The 19938-nt window shown below is 38.0% G+C and overlaps 1 protein-coding gene across 6 annotated transcripts in view; it reads right to left on the reverse strand.

The window, feature by feature from the left end:
* The window catches only part of MECOM (MDS1 and EVI1 complex locus), a 573098-nt gene that overhangs the window by 158452 nt on the left and 394708 nt on the right, over nt 1–19938 (reverse strand). The window contains exon 1 of one of the 6 annotated variants that reach the window (XM_012527085.4): nt 19640–19709. The exons of the other annotated variants lie outside the window; for them this stretch is intronic. Coding sequence (XP_012382539.1) covers nt 19640–19666 — 27 coding nt within the window. The 5' untranslated portion in view covers nt 19667–19709. Of the gene's footprint in view, nt 1–19639; nt 19710–19938 lie in introns of those variants that run through there. 6 annotated transcript variants of the gene reach the window in all.

Raw genomic sequence — 19938 nt, forward strand, 5'->3', positions numbered from 1 at the left:
ATAGATATCTTTGGCAAAAAGTCTTCACAAAATGAGTTTTAAGTCTGAGAGTGGAGAGAACGCGTGCACTTAGATAACCATAAAAAATGATGAAAATGCTAGGTATCATAAGGAAGAACAGAAAAGCTATTTTGGTGGGTTAGAAAATGGAGATTTATGGGACATGTCCAAGTGCATATTAATCTTAATACATCTGAGCTCTAGTTATATAGTAAAATATTTAAATATAATAACATTCAACGATTTAAATTTTATATAAAGCAAATATATCATTTATAAACATAATTTATAATTATATAAATAACAGTATTTTAAAATAAATATTCACTGAATTAATAATGTAATCATGTTGCAGACTACTTTTTCATTAGTACAAGTGTACATTTACAAATATTGTCACAACAAGCCTGTTAATAAAGCATAGGCTTATTAATTTCTGCTGTCAAGCTAGTTGGCCTGCAGAGGCACTAGAAGACAGAACCCAGCAAATTCAGGTGTCATCAATAGCTTTAGAAAGGCGAGGCCTTATCAAAAGGCTTTTATAGGCTGCCAGCTAGCAGATGGCTAAAGCCAGGTATGGTTTGGGTTTGTTCAATGTCTTAATGTATTCTCAAACCTTGGATTTGGCAAAACCAAAACCACATTTTGCCAAGTACTTTCTCCCTTAATTTTTAAACCCATGTGCATTTTCAGTGAAATTTAATCCATATGTTTCTTATTCCTTTACACTTAACTCATCAAATATTTTTCTGTAAGAGCCATTTGACGTTCAAAAGCCTTGTGAGTCTTTTTTAAAGCTAGAGGTTCTCTAGCTATTTTTCCCCCTCAAAACAGGAAGTTGCATTCTGCCAAGCATAAATGAATGTGAACATGAACAACACAATATGTTAATCCAACGCCAAAAGGTTTGAATTTGGTTTGAAACTGCAACTTCAAGAAAGTGCCCATGATGAAAAAAATAACAAATGTGCCTTTGTGAATCTGTCTGTGCCTAGACAGTACCAATGTAATTTAAATCCAAAGCATGAATTTTACTAACATTGACCAATGATAGAGGTGATAAACATCTCTTCAGTGTGTGACAGAAAGAATTCTCATCAAGTCCACTGAAAAATAAGCTACTGCTGGGTTGTTCTTTTTTCCCTGAGTTATTAGACTTGATTTTCTAAAAATGGTTGGAACTTATACTACTAGAGAAGATACTAATTATCTAGACCTTAACATTACATAGTTTTATGGTAGAAGGACATGTATTTATGCATTATGTATTTGTATATTTTATTATATATATAATTTGGATTTCTTATGGAATATATTAGTATATACTTCATGTTCTTTTCTGAACTTACATGTTTGTAGAACACTTCTTTTTTTCCAAGAAAAAATGAAGCAATATTTCTTACAATGGCATAATCCAATCTAAGGCCAGAAATATCTTTAGAAACGAAACCCTAACAAAGAATTAATCAAATGATCAATGTATTTCTTTGTATCCCAACTACAAATACAGCTAGGCTCACAATAGGTGCTTGTGACATTCCTACTGTATTAAGCTGACCTGAACACAATTTCATAGGTGCTGAATCATATTGTGGTGACCCAAAGAAAAATGACACAATAATTCCTATAAAATATTTTAAAATTTCCTGTGAAACCCATTGGCATTAGTTATTCCTCATAAGTATCATGCGATGCTATTTTATTATCAATTGAAATTCTCTCTTCTGAATTCCCACAGTCATCAGGGTAGCTTTTTGTTATAGTGCTGAGCATATTTTTTTCCAAGAAATAAAGGTGAAAACACTGGAATTTACATTTATACTCAACCAGACATGTCACTGGGAAGCAGAATAAAGTCTGAGAACTATGGTGTAGAAAACCATTCTAGCACATTCTAAATACCTTTCCATGGATGTACTCCAATGAAAACAGATTTGGTCTTGGAATCTAGGAATGAATTCAACTCCTCCTTTAGCCCTAGTGTCTGAGATTCTCAAGCCAAGAGCTAGATTAAGAGTCTCTCCCACCTGGTTCAGCAAACAGTCATTCATTCAAACAAATGCTAGTGAGTGCCTGCTTTGTTCCAGGGACCCTTCCCAACAAAAGTTCTTGCCTTCTCGGAGCTTATGTTCTAGTGATTTCACTACCTTAACAACCCATTCCCTCTTTTATGTTTTTTATATTAAGGAAGCACACTGAACAATAATTTTCTGACTTTCATGTTAAATAATTGACATTGATTTTAACAATTGTGTTTTTTGTCAAATATGTAATAATAATCCATTCAGATAACCCCTATCATAATGTATGAAAAGGAGAAAAAGAGATCTACCAGCTATCATAATGAAAATGAGAGAAAAAAAATGAGTATTCCATAAGGTTTAGAATGTTTTGGGGCAATAAAAAAAATCTAGAAGTGGACAGAGAAGAACTGATCCATGGTTCAGATGGAAGGGCAGAATGATAGATCTAGAGGTGGTCTTAGAGCTCATCTCATCCCTAAAAGGAAAATATAGGACCAGTGAGTGTCTTTCTTCCTCTCAAGGCACAACTTGCAATGCTGCTAGTAGACCATGATAAAATTTCCCCTGAGCCTGACCACAGCTTCAGAAATCTTCTGAAGTCCCAGAGATCTACCAAAAGAGGGATGTATAAGAGTTGAAATCTATTTGACATCTCTGATAATCCACCTCTCCCTGTTTTAGATGACTTGCCTAAGTTCAGACAGCTACTATCTCTTCTCATTGGTTGAAATGGTTTTTATACAGTGACAGCGAAGCACACCAATGGAGTGGGAAGAGAAAAGAAAGCTGATATCCACCTAGTGCCACTACACAGAATCAACACGATATCTCATTTAACTCACACACAAATCTTGTGAACTGAGTATTATCCCTTTTATAAGTTAGGAGCCTGTGCAATCCACACTGGTTAGATGCCATCCTTAAACTGGAAAGGAAGGTCTTTCATGGATACTACGTACAGCGGTCCTCTAAGAATGAGGGACAGAGGTAAATTAGATTATTGAACAAAACAAAATAAAGTGTCAGATAAAGAAGGTAGAAGGCATGAAAAGTTTTGGCCTTCTTGGAAATAAGAAGCTCTTTCAGAAGCTAAAATTAATCTGGTCTTAATTCATTGTGCAATGCAGACTTTATTGGTCAAGTTCATTACAATCATCTAGTGTTTGCCTCAAAATCTTATGCTGTTGTGACAACCACCTTTAAGTGCTGACTTCTGTATTATAGCTTAAACATAACTTCCCACTTTCAGAAGACATCCAGCTGGTGAGCCCATTCCAGCTGCCAAGATGATGTTCCATAATTTCCACATCTGCTTCAGCTCCTCTGTCACAGACTCATTACTAATTTTTTCTCCATTTCTTAAGAATTGGGATAACTTTATTTCACTGGAGAAGGTCTTAAGTGTACACCCATGATAGATATTTATTTATGAGCAGTTTCAATTTACATATGATATATGTTTGTACTTTTTGTTCAGAGTAAGTCCTTTCCTCACTTTCTCAAAGATTTTACTACATGATGAGATTTAGGTAGTCTCAAAAAAAAAAAAAAATTTCCAAAGATATTTAACCTATCTTAAGTATTCATTCTCTAGTTTTTCTAGAATTCTGTCAGAAAAGTCTTCAAAAATACTTAGCCTCATCTAGTTTCAAATCAAACCAATATAAATAATGGGTAGAATTACTAACCTGCAGGGAATGTCATCCTAAATTTCCTGGCATTGACTATGTAACCATAAGCATGACTAGTGTATTTACTGGAGGCAGTATAGACTGTATAATGTTCCCCCAAAACTCATGTAACTAATGCAACATGATAACCACTAGGGTGCTACTGTGACGTAAAGGATATATTACAATTTTATCCAATTCAAACAAGAAAAAAACCAGTAGACTTTAATGGTCCTGCCCTCTAAACAAATACACTGCCTGTTCCACTGAACTTAAAATTAAAGGTTAGAAATAAGTCGCCCTGCAATAAAATAATTCTGTGGCATATACATTCCAGCAACAAGATATGATTTTATTCTTTGATCAATTATTTCTAACAGTTATTTAAAGGGACTGAGGGTGGTATAAGGCCCTGACTTTTACTGAGAGAATTTAAAGTAGAAATAAGTAGATTCAATAACACAGATGTCAAGTTGGCAGAAGACAGAGGTAGTCCAAAGAATGACACATTTCCCTCAGGGAAGTGGTGGTGGATTCTTTGGTATCAAAGAACACTAAGCTGCATCCAGGAGAAATGCTCAGTTATCAGCAGAAAGAGGTCCAGTAAAGGGAGTCCCTGAACCATGAAAAAGGAAGAGATGGAAGAAAATGTCTATGCTTCCTGCTCTTACTTTATCATTTCCCCATTTACATGACTTGATAGATGTGGTCACTGAGGTCAAGAGCTGTGATTTCTCAGGGGCCTGGTCCTAGTAGAGCAGACTTAAGCTGTCTCCTAACTTCCAAGAGGCAAAGATGCTAAGTATCCTGAAATAAGTCCTAGAGCAGAGTTAGAGTTGAGCAAAGAGAAATGTCTCCATGGCTGGCTATCAGGGCGAGGGCTGGCACAAAGATAATGGACATGAGAAGAATGACTCAAGTGCCCCCAAATATGAGAATTCAGTTGATTTTTCAAAATATAGTTTATTTTTTTAAAAAAAGAGTTAATATCCTCATGTGAAAAAAAAAAAAAGGAACATGGGCAAAGCCAAAGAAATATAAATAGACTGGTATAAATATACCTGGCCTTCAGCTAAGGCTACAATATATATTATAAACACCAAAGAGTGTCAAGAGCATTTTAAGAAATTGGTCATCCCTTTCCACTTTGTGAGTAATACTTGGGAATGGGATAAAGAAAAGAATAATGGCCTCTAGGGAATGTTTAAGAATGAGGTAATTTGCATGTTTCTTCCAGAAAACATTAAGTGTATCCTTCTTCTCTGCCAGGATAATTTTGGATTTCTGGCATCAAAGCTGAAATTCTCTACCCAAGTTGATCAATCTCCTGTTACCACTCTATATTTATGTTGGTGTAACAGTTTATTCTATGCAGTATTAGACTGAGGCTAGTCAGCTATTTAATCTTCATGTTTTTATTCAAGTCCTCATTGAAGAAAATCCCTGAACTCTGGGTGGACCAATTTTTGGCAACTTTAAAATTCTAATTCTTCCAAAATTTGAGGCCATGTCAGCTCAGCTGGGGAATTTGTGGAAATGATTATTTCTCTAGAGAACTTAGATAATAAGTTTATCTCCTCCTTTTCTCTTTTTTCTCTTCATCATGTAAAGTTTTGATATCTTCTCAACCATCAAATAAGACCAGTGAGCCACAGAGGACCTGTCTGAATTATATAGATACTTGTTTCTACTTTCCTTTATAGATTTAGAAGACCATGGATATTGATACAAATATATCTTATTTCACAAGAAGGTAACCATGATATGCAAGCAGAGGTGACTCATTAAAAGAAAAAGCAGATTTCAAAAAATGCGTGACAAATACATTGTGATAGACTCATAAAAAGGTCTCAAAAACCAGAGTTTAGAACTAGAAGGGATGTCTGAATTTATCTACTTACAGCCATTCTTTTTATTTATTTTTTTTAACAGTTTTGAAATTGAAGCCCAAGGAGGGAGGCAACTTACCCAAGGTCAGAGGTCATTTCCATTTGTTCATTTAAAAATTTTTTTAAAAAGTCTACTGATGCTCGTATGGCTGTTCTCCATCTAAACTCTGTTAAGGAGTTGACTGCAGTATAAAACCATGGACGAACCTCTACTGCTCTGATCCCTTCACCAAACCCTTCCTGGCTCCCTCCTCTGAATTTTGTGTTTCTGAGGTATGTTGTTGCTGTTGTTGTTAAATTGTACTAGTTCACCTTTTAGATGATACCCACTTCTGGGATGGTGAGTCTGGCTCTCTAAAAACTCAGAGGACACACCTACTAATTTTCTGGGCATGGGGTGTGATCACTGTGGCTGTGTTATTCAGAGCAACTAAATCAAATTTTGTCACAAGTAGTTGATGCACGTCCACATCCCTAAAGAACACTTAAACCTAACAGGCCACATGGGGCTGAAGGGGGGTATTATTAAGTTTAATAATATCAACTATTATCTGTATTGAGTTAAAAAAATCTTCACACTGGGGGAAGCGGCTGTGGCTCAATCAGTTGGGCTCCCATCTACATTATGGGAGGCCCTGGGTTCGCATTCTAGGGCCTCCTTGTGAAGGCAGGCTTGCCCACATGCTGCGGAGCACCGCCTGGCCTGCAGACGCCACGGAGAGCTGACTCAGCAAGGTGACCCGCAACAACAACAAAAAAGGGAGACAAGCAAAAACCGCAGAAGAGTGCAGTGACAGACACGGAGAGCAGGTAGCAAGCAGGCCATAAGCGGGGGAGGGAAAATAAAATAAAAAATCTTAAGGCAAAAAAAGTATCTTCACACTGTATTCATATCTCTAATCTAATTTAATGCTTAAAACACCCCAGTTTCTAGCATTCCTGTTTCACAGATGAGACCAAGGTCAGCCAGCTGAACACTGGCAATGAGCCATCTAAGGTTTTGGATCTCAAATCTCAGACCCTCTCTGTTCCACTGTGAGCATATAAAACTCTTGAAGTTTAAATACTGAGTTAATACAGTTTCCTTTATAAAGACCTGCCCAATGAGTTGTGCCACATTTAAGAGGTAGCCACTATGTGGTCAAGCCAAGAGGAAAATGCCCTAAACATTTTTATTTGATTTTCTTAATTGCCAATTACTTTCTCTCAGAGAAAACATTTGAATTGTCTTAATAGATGCCACTTTGCAACTTTCCATGGTTCAATCTCTTCTTCCCACATGTTTCAAGGTAGGTATGTGAGGCAATATCAAACCTGATGCTACCCAAAATGACTGGCTTAGAGTTAGATTCTGAGAACACTGTTTAAAGCAATACTTGTTTGTTTTTTTGCTTCTGTTATAATAAAAGAATTTTTTATTTCCTTCAAAATATCTTCCTCTTTTCAGTGAAGTGCCTATCTGAGTCCATGGCATATTGACTAAGGCCATTCAACTAAGAGTATGTTCACTAAAAGCAGTAATATACTGGGTACATTACAGACTCTGGAGCCTGACTGTGTGGATTCAAATCACAAATTCTCAGTGTGCTAGTTGTGCGACCTTGGCAAAGTTACTTAATCTCTTTGTGCCTCAATTTTCTCCCCTGAAAAACGGATTGTTGAGGGTTAAATGAGATAATGCATACAAAGTGTTAGAAGAGAGTCTAACACAAAGTAACTATTCACGTGCTAGGTCTTTACAGAAGAGCAGGTATAAAATGAGGGAAATATTAATCCTTCATTTTATATTTTTAATAACTGATGCAGAGGGTTGAATGGTAGCCTCCAAAAAGGTATTTCTACATCCCAGAACCTATGACTGTGAGCTTATTTGGAAAAAGATCTCTCAACAGATGTAATTAAATTAGGGCTCTCTACATGAGATGGTTCTAGATTATCCAGGTGGGCCCTGATCCGGTGGTAATTGTCCTTACAAGAGACTCATTGAGGAGAGCCATGTGGAAAAGAGGAGGAGGTATGGGAAGACAGAGGCAGACATTGGAGCCGCCAGGTAGAAGAGGTGAGGAAGAATTCTCTCTTGGAGCCTTCCGAGGGTGCACAGTCTACCAATACCTTGATTTTGGTCTTCTAACATCCAGAACAGTGAGAGAACAAATTTCTCCTGTTGCAAACCCTCAGTTTGTGGTAGTTTGTTATAGCAGCCCTTGGGAACTAACACAGTTGGGGTTAGTAGGTTTGCATCCCTTTATTTTTATACATTTGATTTCCTGCTATTTGGTCCATTAAAGGTTTCATTCATTTCAGTCTTCTGTCCATGTTCATCACACTCTGAAACTTGCTCCTTAAAAAGAACATACCCAGTGACCAGATTTCTAAAGAACTCATGTTAAAGCTAACAAATAAACTCATCTGTTGTGATATGTTCATTTTCGTAAAAAGACATCATTCTGCTCTGCGCTTGCAATAGAAATAGAACTTCATCTCTGACAGGCGGGTCTCATTTTCCAGTTACTCTCTAGGGAGCATACGTTGGCATGCGGGCAATGATTTTTTTGGCTCTGCATTGTGGTTGCAAATGGTGTCATTGTTCTTGGTTAAATCTGTGAAAAGTAAGCCTCCCCCCTCTCATTTTTTTGGCTTTATCTTAAAATAGACTTCATGGCAAAGAACTTCATGAGTTTATCACTCTGTTCATTCCCATATTCCAACATGATCAAATTTTGCTAAAACAGTGATACACTGCATTTTGTTTCTTCCCCTTTTCAGTTTCTGCATTGTCAAGAATGAAAATACTTGTTGAAATAAAATCTAGATTTTCCTATTTGTCAGATAACACAGGAGCATCTGAGAGAGAGAACATAGGATAAATATTTATTCTCAAATTTCCTTGCAGCCAGAAGAAACTGATTTAGTTGTCACGTGTCAATGAATATTTTAAACTATTTAATCATACTATGGCAGACATAAAACAATTAAGTGCCATCTTGTGTGTCAGAATTCAATGAATAAATTGGAGATTAGTGCCAATGATTCCAAAAATATGAGAAAGGAACAATGAAAAACATTCCATGGTCAGACTACTTTTTCTCTAAGTAGTTTAGTCATTCCTTTTGCAATCCTAGTTGCATAATAAATTGCTTCTCAGGTTGTTTGTTTACAAATAGCATAGACATTCACAACCTCTGAATGATCAGATCCTAAATAAGGTTAAACTAAAAGGAATTTTACATTATTTTAAAGGGCAAACATATTCTAGAAGATAAAATTACTTTTTTCCTCTTACTAATATAGATCTAAATTATTTTTCTTTGCCTCTTACTCAATAACATTTTACATACACAGGGCACTGTGATAATTGACTAATTCTGCATCATGGCGAATGACTAACATGAGATATTCAAAGTTCTATGTAAATTGGCCATAGTCAGCTTCCTCGTAAATGTATGCTACAGATTTAGGAAGAAAAGTAGAGGATGAGTTGTCTATGATGCAGAGCCTGTGGTGCTATTTACTTTCTGGGCTGGGCCCAAATTTGTGGTTTTATCCTCACCCCCACCAAAAAAAGAAAAAAGCAATTCAGAAGGAATTGAGGTAGGATAAGGAAATAAAAGTACATTTATTTTCTCTGTCTTTGATTGTGAAAAGACAATCTTATTAGAATCAATTACCCCTGGTTATTGCAGGAAAAATAAAATAGATGTACTGAGCTGAGTCTTTTGTAAATTTTGTCATTTTTCATCAAACATTTATGCAATGCCTACCTTCAGCCAAGCTCTGATCTAGGTCCTTAGAAAAAAATCAACGGACAGAACAGAAGGAAAAGAGCGCTGCTCTCAAGGAGCCTACATTTTAACTTCTAATAGCAAAGGGTTTAAAAATAATAAACCCTTTGCCATTCCCAGTGAAACACAGCTGCTGACCAAAGGTATTTTAGTAATAATGATTTGCGTTTATTTCCCGGCATATAGGCACACACTTGGGTATGTGACTGTCAAATAGCCAAGTGAGGAGAGCAGGCCTTTGCACCTAGAATACCCCTCCGGCCCTAACAAAGTCCTCCTGAAATGCAGTGGCTCAGTTCAAATGCGGCCTCCTTTGGGAAGCCTTCCCTAATGCATCTACAAGACACTCCTTAGATCTCAAGAAAAAATGGCCCCCATTTTCCCATACCAGATTCATTCCTACATTTAATCCTCTTATTTCCCAGCTTAGCTTGCACTGAACCAGCCACGTGACAGAGTTTGACAAATGGGATGTGCATGAAAGTGACAGGCCACTGCAGGCTGAGGCATGTAAGAGTCGGGGGCTCCAGTGCCGCTCTCTTCCCTTCCCAATGTGAATTTAGCAGCCACATGTTCCAACGGAGGCATCCCATGGAAACCTGGGTCCTCAAGTCCATTTCTGGAGAAATATCTCCACCACCCAGCCCTGGAATTTGATTGAGCAGGACACGTTCTACTATTGTGCTAAGCTACTGAGATTTGGGATTTGTCTGTTGAGGCAACTAGCATTAATTATGCTGACTAAGACAGTAACAGGGAAAAAAAGGATTTGTTTTGCTTTTGCCCCAAAGAGGCATGTATGTTGTATATGAGACAAGTTGTTGCACTAACCTGGCTGCATGCCACCTCCACAAGGGCTGGGGGCTGAACTGAGGAACTGTCACTCCTCCCCAGCTGCCTTTTCCCTAATACAGCCTTTTCTTATGATCCAAAACCAGAAAATCCGTGAGTTGCCTGTAAACAATGAGCTGGGCTTACGCTAGCTATTTGTTACTTTTTTCTAAAGATAAAAAGCATTTAAGTCCGGTCGCTGAAAATTGATAGAACCAGAACTCCTAAGTATAAATCTCTCTTTAGGTCACGTAGAAAGCAGTTTTCTCTGGTACCTACATATGCGTGTGCCCATACATGCATGCACACGTGTGCCCATGCATGCACACACCTATATACATAGTGTATTTTTACATATTCTTTTATTCATGAATAAGGATGGCCGAAAGAAAAAAAGAAATATTAATTCTGGATCCCAATTAATTTCACTTCAGAATATTAAATCATATTCTGTTTACTTTTTTAAATTAAATAGAAATTAAAATTAAAAAAATTAATAAAGATTGCTTACATAATAATGCCTTTCCCCTGTTTTAGCATGAAAGAATTAGAGAAATGGGAAAAATATGATTACAAATCCTAAGTCCTCAAGGAAAGATTATTAAAATTATTTTTTGTTTCCTTTAACACATCTAATTTCCCAGTTTATTACCAGAAAGATAACAAATGAAAATGATCTTTTATTCCACATGAGGAAGAAAAAACAACTATACCCCCAGGGCAATGGGAAAGTAAATGCAGAGATAAGAAAATAAACTGTAGCAGCAACCAATATTGTGTAAGAATAAGATCACTTCTATAGAGGGGGATTAAGATGTTCGGTATTCTAGCATCCAGGATTTATAGTCTTGGTATTAAAACCTGAAATCAAAGTATATTATGCTAAATGTTATAATATAACTTCAAAATCTTGGGAAAATTTGAAACTAACATGCAAAACAGGAAAGTAAACACCATTTTCTCTTCTATAAACTGGTACCATTGCTTTATTCCCTTGGCTGCTGAAACCTCAGAGAAAGATTCTGTTTCTTTATAGCTTTCTTCAGAATTGGTTAAGTATCCTTTTTTTCCTTTTTCCTTTCACTTCTCAGTATGTATAAGTTGACTTCGTGTTTATTGTCCTTTGCCTTTGCTGCAAGCTGCCTCAAGTGTTTTTGGAAATAGTGTTTAACTATCGATCAATCAATTTAAAAAAAATAATTGATGGACCTATAGTAATTTTTTAAAATGCAAAGTATCAGGTAGAAATATGATCTCATGTCTAAGGCTATCTATGGCCATATAAGACCACAGAATGTGAGAAAGGAAAGGACCTGAGAATCTTCTAATTCAGTACCCTTGTTCCATAGATAACGAAGCAGACCCAGAGAAGCTAGCTCCCCTAGGTCACACAGATAATCAGGGGCCAAGGCCAGGATCATTACTCCTGCATCATCTCATCCCTTCTGTGTGAGATGTAGTTCTAGTGCAAATACAATATCAAAAGCACGGCATACTATATTGGCTTAATTTATTTATTTTACATGGTAAATTAAGAGTAAGGATTTCAACCTAATGTTCCACGGAGTCGTCCCCCCCTCCATCCTGCAGTCCTTTCCACAGATTGCTGCTCAGGAGGCTGCCAAGGGAAGGAGATTATTCCCATGGATTCCTGCCAGGAGCCTGGCTGGGGACTGTGCTCAGAGCTAACTGTTGCTGTGATAGTCACACCAGACAGGAGCTAGAACTGTCGGGATCTCAACCAATTAGGGTCTGCTTAAGCAGCAGCAAAGCAAAAAGAAGTAAGAGAAAGCTCAGTTGCCAATATTGTAGGGTCATAAATCAACCCCAATTTCGGGGAAGATTTTTTTTAGCCTTAGCTGGTGCTGTGATAGACGGTCAACGATGGCATCCTTAAGCGAGTCATTCTAAATCACTGCACGGCTGATGGGAACATACACTGAGGCTGGTCCTGGCCACACAGATCATGTTGAGCCTAATATCCAGGGCCCTCGTCCTAGGGGTCTGTGCTGATAAGGTCTGGCAGGCAGGCGCGATGGAATCCAGACAGGGGGCCGTACAGACCCCGTGTGCAGATGAGAGGGACGCCAAAGAAACTTTGTCATTTGATAACATTCACAATATTCTTGCTCTATAGCAAGAATTGCAACCATTATCTGGTAAAATGCACTTTAGAATCTCTCATATCTTATCAATATTAATATTATTGTCTCCAAGTTATAGTTCTAAAGAGTCGATTTTCAAAATTGTGAGAGTCTGGAATTTGACTCAGCAGTAATCATTGCGAAATTCTGGGTGACAGTGTTTCTCATTAGGCGCTTTTCTGATTAGAGGTTTGGAGTGAAGGACTGTGTGACATGGGAGAACTGGGAACCCACAGGCCATTGGTTCCCACCTGCTCCCAGCACAAGCAAGAGAATCAAATAAAAAGTGAGTACATGTCCTCTCAAGTCCTTTAGGAGTGGTCTAATGGGAGAGGAAGAAATTTACCCCCATTAGAGACTGCATTTTCCCATGGATACCAGGTGACACATCACGTTCTACTTTTCTTCAGTCCTTTCCCTTCACTAGACACTGTCCTGTCCTCTGGTAAAACTGTGGTAGTCAGGGGCAAAGGAGGTATGAGTCAGTAGCACTGGGCTATAAAGCCATTCTTTACTTTGGGGATAGAGTGACATTAATGGGTTTCCGGGTGGGGGAGTCTCACGGCATTACCTTCTCTTGAAATCTCCTTGATGTCTTCAGAGGTCTCTAATCTGTATCTTGTTAAGAACAGAAACGATACGCAGAGTGTGTTAGTTATGAGGTTACACGGCCACCAGTCAGACATCAAGAAATCAGTTCAGGAATTTCTTACTCTAAGTAGTTATCCTACATTTAAACTAACATAAATGAAAGGAATTAACAAAGGAAATCTCAGTAAGAGACAAATTAATAGCCCAGACAGCACCATAAATCTCATGACTAATGGAATATTGGCAAGTAAATCCTCCTCAGTGTAGCATCTGCTTGTAAAGCTATGTGTGAGTGTATTTACCTTCCCTTGTTTGGACCTGGTTAGTTCTGTCAATTAGTCAGATTCCTAAATTGCTTAACAAGGATTGCAATTTCAGGGTTTTAAATATTGTGACTCCATTAAATACAGATAAACCACCTGTTTTGCTACTGACTTCTAAATATTTAAATGGTTTTCATTACTTATCTATAAAACATGTCTAGGTGAATTCAGCATTGCTTTTCATTGACAGACTCACTTTGAGGCAATGGAAAAAATGGAAACAGCATCTTGCTAAACATGGTGAGCCAAAGTACAGTTCAGAGAGGATAGTTCCTAAGTCTTCCTCCTATTGTTTCCAAACTCCAAATCAATTACTTGGAGTAGACAAGAAGTTGCATATCTAATATCAATTAGATATTGATATTAATAAAATCCAATTTTATTCAGGGCGTTATGAATTCAAATGGAAGAAGTAAAAAGTAAAGAAGGAAGGAAGGGAGTGAGGAAAGGAGGGAAGGAGGATTTTTTAGACAAAAAAGAGGGAGGATTTACCCTGGCTCCCTTCAAGCTCCCTTTGGAAGGGACCTGGGAGTGCAGGGGGATAGGAGGTTGGGATGAGATTAACTTTAGGCCAGGATGTGTCTGTTGAACTCATAAGAACGTTGGCCTAGTTTTGGTAGCACAGGGTCAGAGTTGAGCTCAAGGTGGTTGGAGCTCTGATGCATCTGGCTGGGAAAGGAGCCTGTTTTCTATTCTCCCTTGTCCTTATTTATTTCTGGATACTTTAGCGGTGGGTACAAAAGATGACCAAAGAACATCTCTCCAGCATCGTTTGTTTGTATTTACTCTCTCAACTGAGGAATTTAGTATAAATACATATAAGCCATAATCACTAATTTCATTCTGGAAGATGTCCCCAGATGGCTTTGTTGAGAATACATTGCAAATAAGTGGCCCTAAAATCACTCAGAATTTTTCAGTCTTCCCTCTAGCAGAGAGAATAATTTTAATATATATATGAAAATGTAAATATATATGTGAAAAAATCTCACAATTGCAGTTGAGTAATTGTTATGTTAGTTAAAAGAAGCAATAAATTATATATATTATTAAGTTTATACAAAGTTTCTCTTGTTTGGCAGTTAACATCCAAACAATCTTTCTCTACCTACAATGCCCTTTACCAAGTTGAAACTAAATCATCTGGAATGGAAAAATCCTTGATATGCCTTTCATACCAACCTTGTGAGAAAAGATATAGGTCTAAGTTTATGGTGATAAACAGTGTTATTATCTCCCTTCCTCTAATATTTAACCAATTTAAACACTCAGGGGAAAAATGTTATCTGAAATCCAACCACTTTATATACATTCACTTGGTCTTCTTTTGACGATTCAACTAGCTTTTCTCACAAGTATTTCAAATACTTGTTTGGAAAGCTTTCCTCAAGTGGGTGTGCAAACAGGAGAAGGACTGTTCTTTAGCAATCCTTCCTTATAAGCCTCCAACGATGCTATCTTCTTGTACTTTAGTTAATGAAAAGATAAATATGATCTGTGCTATGCCCAGCTGTGTTTTTCTTGCACTGAGGAATTCACACAAGGAAAATTTTAAATCACACATTTATCAGCGAACAAGCTTGCTAAAGCAAATAGATTTCAGCCTCCTGAGTTTGCTTCAATAAAAGATTAAACGCTAATAATGCAACTTACCACACTCAACAGATCTATGAATAATCACCGTCTGGAGGAAGGCCAGGCCATTTCAGAACATTGCCTACCAAACAGATGCCAATAGTATGTAGACATCTTCCCTGTAGCTAAGCAGCCGTATTTCCTATCACACAATTCAATATTGACTGAATAATTGGCCTTTACAAAACATTTATTAAAATGCTCCATTTACCACACACCCAATGCTTGTTTAAGAATTTTGTGCAGGGAAAGACACACAAGTTCTTTCTTATTGCTAAGTGGATCTAATTAGGAAACAGCAGCAAGTCAGGCCTGAATTGTCGAGGAGTTCTTTATGGACAAAGGACGTAAGTACCCTAACATACCCAGGTATTGATTAATACTTTGCATATGTGAATGGTGTTACCCTCAGTGCACACGAAGCCCATTTTTCATTTGCTTACTTTTGTGTTCTAAAGCCATTCCTAGGTGGCCTGGCTGCCATTATGGCGGTGCCCTTCTTTTCTAGGTTAACACACACAGGCATGGAGAGTTTGTTGAATGCTCTATCTACCCAAGGTAGCGTGTTAAGTTAATGATTACATGAGGGCTAGACTCATGGTGCCAACTTTCTGACCTTTTGAAAAAGACTTCTTATTTCTCTATCCTATATCTTGGTATCCTATTTTTAAAAGAAAAAAAAATCAACTGATTGACTCCTTGTGATAGAAGTCACTTATTAAAAAGTCTCCTTGCTAACAAATTCTGACTACTATGTGGACAAAATGCTCTAGTCAGAACGCACCGAACTTAGTTGCAATGAACTTAAAACACAATTACGATGCAGTTTGAGAATGAAAATTACACCTGTGTTTTATAGGTTTGCTGTGATAGAAAACACAATTTGATTCCAGTTAATCTCTTACCACATTAGAACAAGCTACCTAATTTTTTTTGGCATCCTGCTCAATAAAAATCCTGGCCATAACCTCTTTAAGAGGAGTCCAAATCTAACCTCATGCAATGCCAGGAAAATGAGGGTATCATTTGCCTCTGGCACTCAAGTATATCTTGAGTATGATCTCAAACATTTAAGACTTCTCTGAAACTGAAAGCTAGCTATTCTAATTCTTTGGTGCTCTTTTTAATTTCATGAATACCCTTAAGTTTCTTCAACATAACCTGGACTTTAGAAAGAGAATAGATTTTCATTTTTCACAGCTTGCTATCGAGGGGATCCAGACATATTTTTGTCTAGTTCTTATCGTCATAAGAGATACATACATATTTATTTCACAAAGTTCACATTTGCTTGACACAAAGCAGAGGTGTTTTGTATATATTCCTAACATTAAAGGAATCATTTTACTGTGCATGTTCAAGCATAGCCAGTAAGAATGGACAATGCATTGTAGTTATAACTCACCAGTCCCTAGTCAAAAATTGGTCTAGCCTCATCACTAGTATATCAGAAACTACTTAATAAATGATATTTTTAAAAAGATGGAGTAGAGGAGTGGATGTGGCTCAAGCAGTTGAGTGCCTACTTCCCACATGGGAGTTCCTGTGTTTGGTTCCCTGTGTTTCCTGAAAACAAAAAAACCAACAAGCAAACAGACAAAAAAAACAACTCAGGGGAGCCAATGGTTGAGTGCTGACTTCCCACATATGCAGTCCTGGGTTCAATCCCTGGCCCCGGGCCTCAAAAAGAAAAGATGGATTCTAAGTACATGAAAGAATTGCTCACCTTCACATATAATTAAAGAAGTTCATCATAAGGAAATTTCAAGGTAAAATCTTATGTCTACTATGATATATATGTATATGTATATAATTTATATTGTTTAATCTTATATTAGTATATCTAATAATAACATTTTATATTTTTTAAAATGTTGAACTCACTGCCGGTAAGTGTATGCATGTGCTAGAGACTTTGAAAACTGTTAGAACTCTTTTGGAAAGCAAAGAAAGAAGTTTTGTAATATGCATAAAAATTTAAGGGAAGTGAATTTGGCTCAATGGATAGAGCATCCGCCTACCACATGGGAGGTCCAAGGTTCAAACCCAGGGCCTCCTGACCTGTGTGGTGAGCTGGCCCACATGCAGTGCTGATGCACGCAAGGAGTGCCACGCCATACAGGGGTGTCCTCCGCATAGGGGAGCCCCACACGCAAGGAGTGCGCCCCCTAAGGAGAGCAGCCCGGCGCAACAAAAGTGCAGCCCACCCAGGAGTGGCACCGCGGACACATGGAGAGCTGATGCAGCAAGATGATGTAAAAAAAAAATTAAGTGTTTATACACTTGGTCTTGATAACATTATTTCAATGAAAGGTAAAAGTTGTAGTCACTAGTATATTGTGGTATTATATTCCTTAGTATAAAGTTATAGATCATGCAAGTAACCAATAAAAGGAGAAGGAAGTAAATTATTGTACATGGATAGATTACTACTTAGTCATTACATTGATAGTTATAAGGCCAATGCAAAAACAGAGGCCCAGATTTGTAATAAAATAATTAGTGAGAAAAAGTTGAGGCTATGAGAAAATTAATTAGGGCAGAACCAAGAAAAATTAAAGGTACTGAAATTTATTTTCTTTTTTCATTTTTTCTTAAAGTGGTGACAAGCGGTAGAGTCTTTCTTGGCCCATGAAAGAGTAAGGCCATAATCCTCCCTGGTCTAACCACCCACTCCAAATAAACAGCGGCAGGGACTTGTCTAATTACTCCAAAAGGAGACAAGCTCATAGTTCAGCCATCCCCAAGCACCACAGAGATTATGGCTGGTTTCCTGAGCAGGCACCAAATTTGAATTTGCAGTCCAGGTCTGCAAATAACTCTTGACTTCATCACCAGACTCTCCCTCCACATCAAAAGGGTATCCCTGGCATGGCACCCAACAGAGTATGTAGCCCCGAACCCTGAGCACAGCCACACCTTCATCCTGTGAGAGTAAAGTGTCCTGAAATGGGGGCGCATTTCCATTACCAGGTATCTTTTTGTTACAGCATAAACGATCCCAATGTTAAAATGATCAAATTATCATTAAATTATGCCAAAAATAAGTACTTAGAAAGCCAGGGACAGAACGAGTCACCTTTAACACTCCAACGTTAAAAAAAATAGCAACCAACAAAGGCTTTCCAGGTTTATCATTTTTAATGTCTGTTTGAAACCAAATATTTATTGCTCTTTTGAAATGTCTCAGGGTAACATTTTTAGTTCTGCAACAGTATGGCTAATATTCCAAGACCAGCTATTATATAACTGACCATGAAAAAATTAACACTACCAAGGCCATTTTTCCTATGCTTAGCTCATGCCAATGAAAACTACCCTATAGGCATAAACTTGATATTTCTGTTTGCCACACATTAACCTAGAGTTCCTCAGGGGGTGCCGCCCAGGTGACTTCTGTGATGCAGATTTCTAAAAATCTGGCTAGAAACCTGCATGACTGAATTCCCTACTCCTGACAAGGTACAACCATTGCTCTTCTCTTATTCTACCCAATCTGCATTTCCTCTGGGAAGATTAACCTTTTGGCAGTATGAACTCACAATGCTAAATACAAAGAGAGTCCCTCCTGAGGCTTGTGAAAGCACATTAGTTCCCAAAGCAGGATTCAGGAACTGCTGGGAGTGATCCATGGGAGACAAAGAGAAGAAGTGGCTGAAATAGGAGGTGGGGAGGAGACGTGGGCTTTGGAAGAAATAGAAGCACAGACTCCTGGGACTAAAGGAAACCTTAACACTCATCTAGCATAGCCCTCTCAAGGCACCATAGAAACAGTTAGAGACCAGACCTCAGTCTAGCTTTTTTGCCACTACTCCTGAATATTTTGAGGTGAGGGCAATAGAAGCATACAGAACCTGGCTATAGAGAAAGCAAACATTATTTTATATTATTAAAGAAACACCACTATAAATGAGGACAAAATATTATGTAGAAAGATAATCCCTGAAACGTATTCTGATAAATTCTCCGTATAACCCTTAAATTATATCAGCACACTGAGGAGACCGTCACGGAAACTGAGAGTGGACTGCAACTTCACAGCACAGTGTCAAGAAAAGGGAAAAGCAAATCTGGTCAGCTCCCAAGCACTGAAAGTTAGTAGCTACACCTTTAGTGCAACATACACTTTTGAGAAACTTCTCTTTTCTGGCAATGTACTTCCCCAAACCCATCCCTCATACTTTTCGAAGAGACAGAAAAGAGCCATAGCTTGGGTTCCAGGTACAGGAGGTCGCCCTATCTCACCCCATCTGGTGAGGACCGGAAGAAGGGAAGGCAAGAAAACTGGGGGAGAGAGCAGAGCAAGGGTCAAAGGAAAACAAGCCTGACGAAAATAAACCTTGTACCCCGTTAGCTTTGGCTTGAAATGTCTAGCTCCCCCACACAAAAGAATATGAGACAGAGGTAGGTAGTCAGTGACAGAAGATGAAGAATGCACCCAAGAGAATCAAGGATTCTAGATGGATTGAAAGGAAGAGGAAGGCATGCATGAGTTAGTTGCCTTGTCCTTCAGCTGCCCACATGCTGTTTTATGTGAACATTCAGATTTTTATAAAAACACATTTTCCACAGCATCCCTTTGCCACAAATAAGGCATTCTTATAATTCAGAACACCTGTCAAGAAGCAAGGCAATACAAAATATACAATTTTGCCTATCTGCCCCCACCTCAAAATCCCAGAGATATATTTTAAAAGAATGTTTCAAAAGGTTAAAACCACATTTGTGGTGGAAGGGCTCGACAAATTACCTTTGTCCCAGTCGCTGAAGTTCTCATCACAGAGAAGCAAAACTATCATGCCTCTAGACAGAAATAAGCAACCTACATCAGTGAAACATAACCAGGAAGAGAAAATGAATATAGCCTCTACCATTAAGACTAAAACTAGTCAATAATTATCTAAGTGATATCAGTTATGCTTTCTGTGCATCCTGGTTGGCCTCTAAGTAAAGAGAAGGAGCCCGCAAGAAGGAGCTTGGGAATCCTGGCAGTTTCTCTACAGGAGTGTTATCTTTGGCGGCATGTGTGAAGAACAGGGAGTATACAGC

This window comes from Dasypus novemcinctus, chromosome 4, assembly GCF_030445035.2.
Source record: "Dasypus novemcinctus isolate mDasNov1 chromosome 4, mDasNov1.1.hap2, whole genome shotgun sequence".
NCBI lineage: Eukaryota > Metazoa > Chordata > Mammalia > Cingulata > Dasypodidae > Dasypus > Dasypus novemcinctus.